Source organism: Vombatus ursinus, unplaced genomic scaffold (genome assembly GCF_900497805.2).
Source record: "Vombatus ursinus unplaced genomic scaffold, bare-nosed wombat genome assembly UNPS02012515.1, whole genome shotgun sequence".
NCBI classification, from domain to species: Eukaryota; Metazoa; Chordata; class Mammalia; order Diprotodontia; family Vombatidae; genus Vombatus; species Vombatus ursinus.
This window is the reverse complement of record NW_020952293.1, coordinates 487,439-492,671: the sequence shown is the minus strand read 5'-3', so window position 1 is coordinate 492,671 and position 5,233 is coordinate 487,439. Positions and strand designations below refer to the sequence as shown.

Here is a 5,233-nt window from a genome sequence, read left to right as displayed (position 1 = left end):
TCTATCTATCTATCTATCTATCTATCTATCTATCTATCTATCTATCTCATCCATCCATCCATCCATCTACCCATCCATCTATCCATCTATCCATCTATCCATCTATCTATCTATCTCATCCATCCATCCATTGAATCTATCTATCTCATCCATCCATCCATTGAATCTATCTATCTATCTTATCCATCTGTCCATCCATCTGTCTCTATCTATATCAAAGATTTTGAAAAAAACCAACAATCCACAAACATCAATAAGCTATTCAAACTAGAACTGATTCTGTATTCTTTCTCCAATTTTTGAACTGGACCAAAGCCAGAGCACGCCAATATTCCCAGAACTGAGTGAGCTTCAATCCAGTCAAAGCATCCTTTAAAAAAATGATGCTTGTTTTTGTTCCCAACATAAAATCGGAATAAGGGCAGGATTAAGAGGCTGAACATGGAGGGTGATGGGGAAATGGCAGGCTTTCTTCTGCACTTATTTTACTCTAGCCAGTTCTGCATGGATTATTATTGTTATTATTAGTGAGGGTGCTCAGTAGATTTTGCTTCCCCTCCCCTCCCTGCACCCCAGTGCTGCTGAACGCGCTGAGTCTACAGCCAGCCAGAATAGTGCAGTCATCAATGACCGGCTCCAGGAGCTGGTGAAACTCTTCAAGGAACGGACTGAGAAAGTGAAAGAGAAACTCATCGATCCTGATGTCACTTCGGATGAGGAAAGCCCTAAACCATGTGAGTTAGGGAGGATGAGTAATGAGGAGGGGAGGGGGAAGCATCATGGGCACACTTCCCAGATTATTGTTGTTGTTGTTGTTGTTCGTCTTTAGTTATGGAAGAGGACCAATGACATCATGGGGGTGATGTCTTGACTTGTGCATGAACTGGATTTAAGTGAGGCAGAGCTGCACAAAGTTGGTTCCTAGATAGGTGAAAAGTAAAGCATTTATAGAGTGAATGAATGTGTGTGTGTGTGTGTATGTGTGTGTGTGTGTTGGAGGGGATAGATACGAGGACACAAAGAAGAGATAGAATCAGAATGTCCCAACTGGAAGAGACCATCCTAGTAGATAACTCCCTTATTTCAGTCTATCAGTAAGCATTTATTAAGTGCCTACCATGTGCCAGACACTGAGCTAAGTGCTGAGCATACAAAGAAAGACAAAACCAATCAACATTTATCAAGCACTTTCTGTGTGCCAGGCACTGTGCTTAGTGCCGGGGATACAAAAAAAGGGCAAAAGGCAGTCCCTGCCCTCAAAGATCTCACAATCTAATGGGAAGGATAGCACATACGAAGACACTGAAAAGGGGGAAGGGATAGAGAAGGAGAAGAGAGGGGCATCTGAGGCAGGGGCACAGATGAAGTCCTACAGCCAAGTGGAAAATGAGGAGTGCTCATAAGGGAGCCCCTCTCCTTAAGTGGAGAATCTGGGAGGGGGTGTTCATGTCCACCCTCTCCAAACAGAGAGAAGGGGGGGCCCAAGGGGCAGGGGATACTGAGGAGGTGTGAATTTCAAAGTTGATTTGATATTGCAGGAAGATGAGTTTCTGGAAACAATTAGGAAGTCTCTTCCTTTTACAGATGAGGAAACCAAGGCTTGGAGAGGATTTGACTTTTAGCCTTTCTTGATTCCTAAGGTCTGAACTCTTTCCACTATACCACACTGCCTTTCTAGCACCATCTCATGCTTATATAACATTTTTTCTCATGATGCTACAGCTGGGCTATCATTATTATCCTTATTTTATAGACAGGGATAACAGATTCAGAGAGATGAAGGGTCTTCTTTGAAGTTCTAAGAGTCAGGTCCAAAACTCAAACTCAGATCCTCTGACTTCTGGTCCACAGCTCTTAGAGAGGGGCTGCCTCTCCAAAAGCCCTCAGGACCCTTCAGGGAAGAGCTAAGATCTTTTTGAATGAATGGTTCCCAGACTGGACACAAGTAGATGCACATCTGAGACTCCCAGTCCTCCTCCCTCTTTGCCCCTTCCCCAGACACTCCTGGTTCTGAATGTCTTTAGAGTAGAGAGCATCTGAACTCTTACCTGGCAAGAATTTCTGGGCTGCTGCCCAAGCTTTGTGAGGAGGAAGCTATCTAATCTGCCCCAGGAGAAGGAGAAGGTGCTTGCTTGGGATGCTGGAAGTCCACAATGACCACTTTACTCAGTTCTTGCAATATGCTTTCCTATAGCTGTGGCTAGTACGGAATGAGGAACAATTTCTCAGCTAATTGATTCATTTCCCTCAATTTACATTGCCCTGCTATTTGGAGCAGACACTCCTGCATTCCTTTTCTCTTTAGTTAGAAGGATAAAAGGGCAAGGGGCAGAGGCAGGGGTGTGTGTGTGTATTGCTAGATGGATGAGGCTGAATGAGTTGAAATAAATAATTACAATTTCTCTCACCTTTTCCTGTAGCCCCTGCCAAGAAAGCCCCAGAACCAGCACCAGAATCCAAAGCAGCCGAGGCTGAAAAGGCTGGAGAGGAGGACCATTACTGTGAGATGTTGTGTTGCAAGTTCAAACGCCGCCCATTGAAAATGTACCGGTTTCCCCAAAGCATTGACCCCCTCACCAGTAAGTCGTGGATGGAAAGTTATCCTTCTGATGCAGAGAATGAGCAGAAGGAGGGAGGGAGGATGTGTCGGGGATGATGGGAAGAGGGAGGAAGAGGTGCTGGATGGCAGGTGGTCCATGGGTGAGTGAAACTGAATTATAAAGATGGGTTAAGGATAATGCCTTTGATCAGGGGTTCTTAATCTGGAGTCCATGAACTTTGCTAAATGTATTTCAACATAATTAGTTTCCTCTGTAATCCTCTGTATTTTATTTTATGCATTTAAAAGTTTTATTCTGAGAAAAGGTCCATGATCCAAAAAAGGTTAAGAACCTTTGCCAGAGATATATACTACGGCTTTTGCTTTTCAAAGGAGAAGAGAGGTAGAGTGGTTTAGTGGTCAGAAAGCCAATCTCAAAACCTGGGAAACTTGTGTTTGCCTTATACTAGTTGTGGGACCCTAAGCAAGCCTGCTCTAGGAAACTCTTAAGACTCTGCATTGTAGAGAAGGTGCCAGTCTGCATTGGTGGTAGAAGTGTCCTCACTAGGGAATGACTTAACAGATGAAATCATATAAGGAAACCTTATATGAATGAAAATAATGGGAACAGTACTTATCTCTATCCACTTTTCAAAGTGCTTTTCCTCCTAGAAACATTAACTCATATGAAGGAGGAGGGTGCTGTAGTGACTGTCACTCTGTGACTGGGCCCCATGTCACCAAGCCCAATCCTCTTCCATACTCTTATTTATATTCACCATCTGTCCATCCATCCTGAGGTCATTCATCTTTGGCTCACTCCCTATCTTCTCCTTAGATGTGCTTAGAGACCTTGACATCCCCTGCCTTCTCTATCTGGAGAATCAGAAAAGGAGAGGTACTCCAGTGCTCCCTTCCTCCAAAAAGAGCCCATTTTTGTCTCTGACTGGACTCTTGCCCAACCTTCCCTCCTTCCTTCCAATGCTCCATAGGGATGTCCCTTGACCTCCCCCTGAGCATTCTTTCTGCTCCAGTGGACTCTAACCCCTACTTTTCTCCCTTTGGAGTTTCTTTATTGTGTCATAGACCCATTTGGCAGTGTGGTAAAATTTATGGACCTCTTCTCAGAATAAGATTTTTAAATATACATGGGGTTACAAAGGAACTCAATTAAATGGAAATACAGTTATCAGAGTATTTTTTAAAAACATGTTCACAGACTCCCAGTTAAGAACCCCTGTCCTAGATCCTTCTGCCGGGATTTTCTTTACTCTCAAACAAACTCCAGGTAGAGTGAGAGATTGAAGACAGTGTGAGAGCTCTGAGTTTCTGGCTCACCCTGAACCTTGTCTTTCCTCTTGTCACCTCTGAGATTTCCCTCTGTATTCTCCAACCCTCACTCCATATTAATAAGTTTTAGTCAGCAGAATGTCAATTCACTTTTTCTTCTGACACATAAAAAGAACCAACAAATTCATCTTCTTTTGACCTGAGATGCCCTCTCTCTTTGGACTTTCACTGATCTTAGTTAGCTTTGTCTTGCCCAAGAAATATGAAGATATTAGTTTGATTGTTAATTTTTTGTTAATTATACTTATTTACCTTTCCTCTGTTTCTCCTATTGGGAAAATTTATACCAGTCAGTCAATAAACATTTATTAAGCATCTACTATTTGTCTGGCACTGTGCTAAGGACTGGGCAAAAACCCTGACCACTTTTGGTTTCTTTTGAAGGAATGATTCAACTTCTGCTCTTTTGCTGAAAATCTCTCCTTTTTATGTAATTAGGTTCAAATTTGAAGGGTGTAAACTTCTCTCATTGGCTTTTCAGAATAGCATATTTTCAATGTCTTGATTGAGTACTCAGAGATGAGCAGTAGTTCTGAGTTATTTAAATTGATTTTCTTTGGTAGGTGAAAAGCTTCCTCTTGATTGCCTGAAATATTTGTTAGTTGTTATTGAAGTTCTGACATTTGACTATTCAAATGTCTCTGTGAGTTAAACTTGGGATTCTTCTCTTGTCTGTAATCCATGGATTATTTCTTGAAGTATGGTATGATTTTAAAATCGTCATTTTTTTTCCTAGGAGATCAAAGATACTTAAATTATCTTTGCATATGTTCTTTCAATGCTCTCTTTCAATACTATTCTTCCAAATTTTTTGCTCTTCTATACTTATGAGGGCTGCCAGATCTTCCAGTGTCTTTTTCAGAGATTCTATTGGAGAGGGCTTCTCTACCATGTATTCTAAATTATCTCTTGTTTGCCATTTTAATTTCTTTTTGAGAGTTCTCTTTTCTGCTCTAATTTCCACTCTATTATTTCATTTTAATTCTTTCAGTTTTATTCTGAACCATCCTGGAATTTCTTGCTGGTTTTCCATCATTGCTTTACTTTCTCATTCATTGGAGTTTTCAAGGTACTATCTTTCACTGCATAGTATATATTTATTGTGATTGTTTTCTATTTTTTCCTCCTTTACGAATCTCATTGCTAATTTATCTCAGTAGGGGCTCAGCTTATACTCTTATCTTTCTATCCCAGTTCTATTCCACTCATCCCTTCTTTTCTGGTCAAAATCATATTGCATCAGTCCCCTCAAACTCCTTTTCTTCCTCCCCCTCTTCTTCTCTTTCTTTCTCTCTTCTCTTTCTTTCTTTCTTTCTTTCTTTCTTTCTTTCTTTCTTTCTTTCT

General features: G+C 41.2%; 1 protein-coding gene across 1 annotated transcript in view; it reads left to right on the top strand.

The window, feature by feature from the left end:
- CNGB1 (cyclic nucleotide gated channel beta 1) overlaps window positions 1-5,233 on the top strand; it is a 97,161-nt gene that overhangs the window by 60,736 nt on the left and 31,192 nt on the right. The window contains exons 12-13 of the mRNA XM_027857909.1: window positions 577-734; window positions 2,421-2,579. Of these exons, the coding sequence (XP_027713710.1) occupies window positions 577-734; window positions 2,421-2,579 (317 nt within the window). The remainder of the gene's footprint in view (window positions 1-576; window positions 735-2,420; window positions 2,580-5,233) is intronic.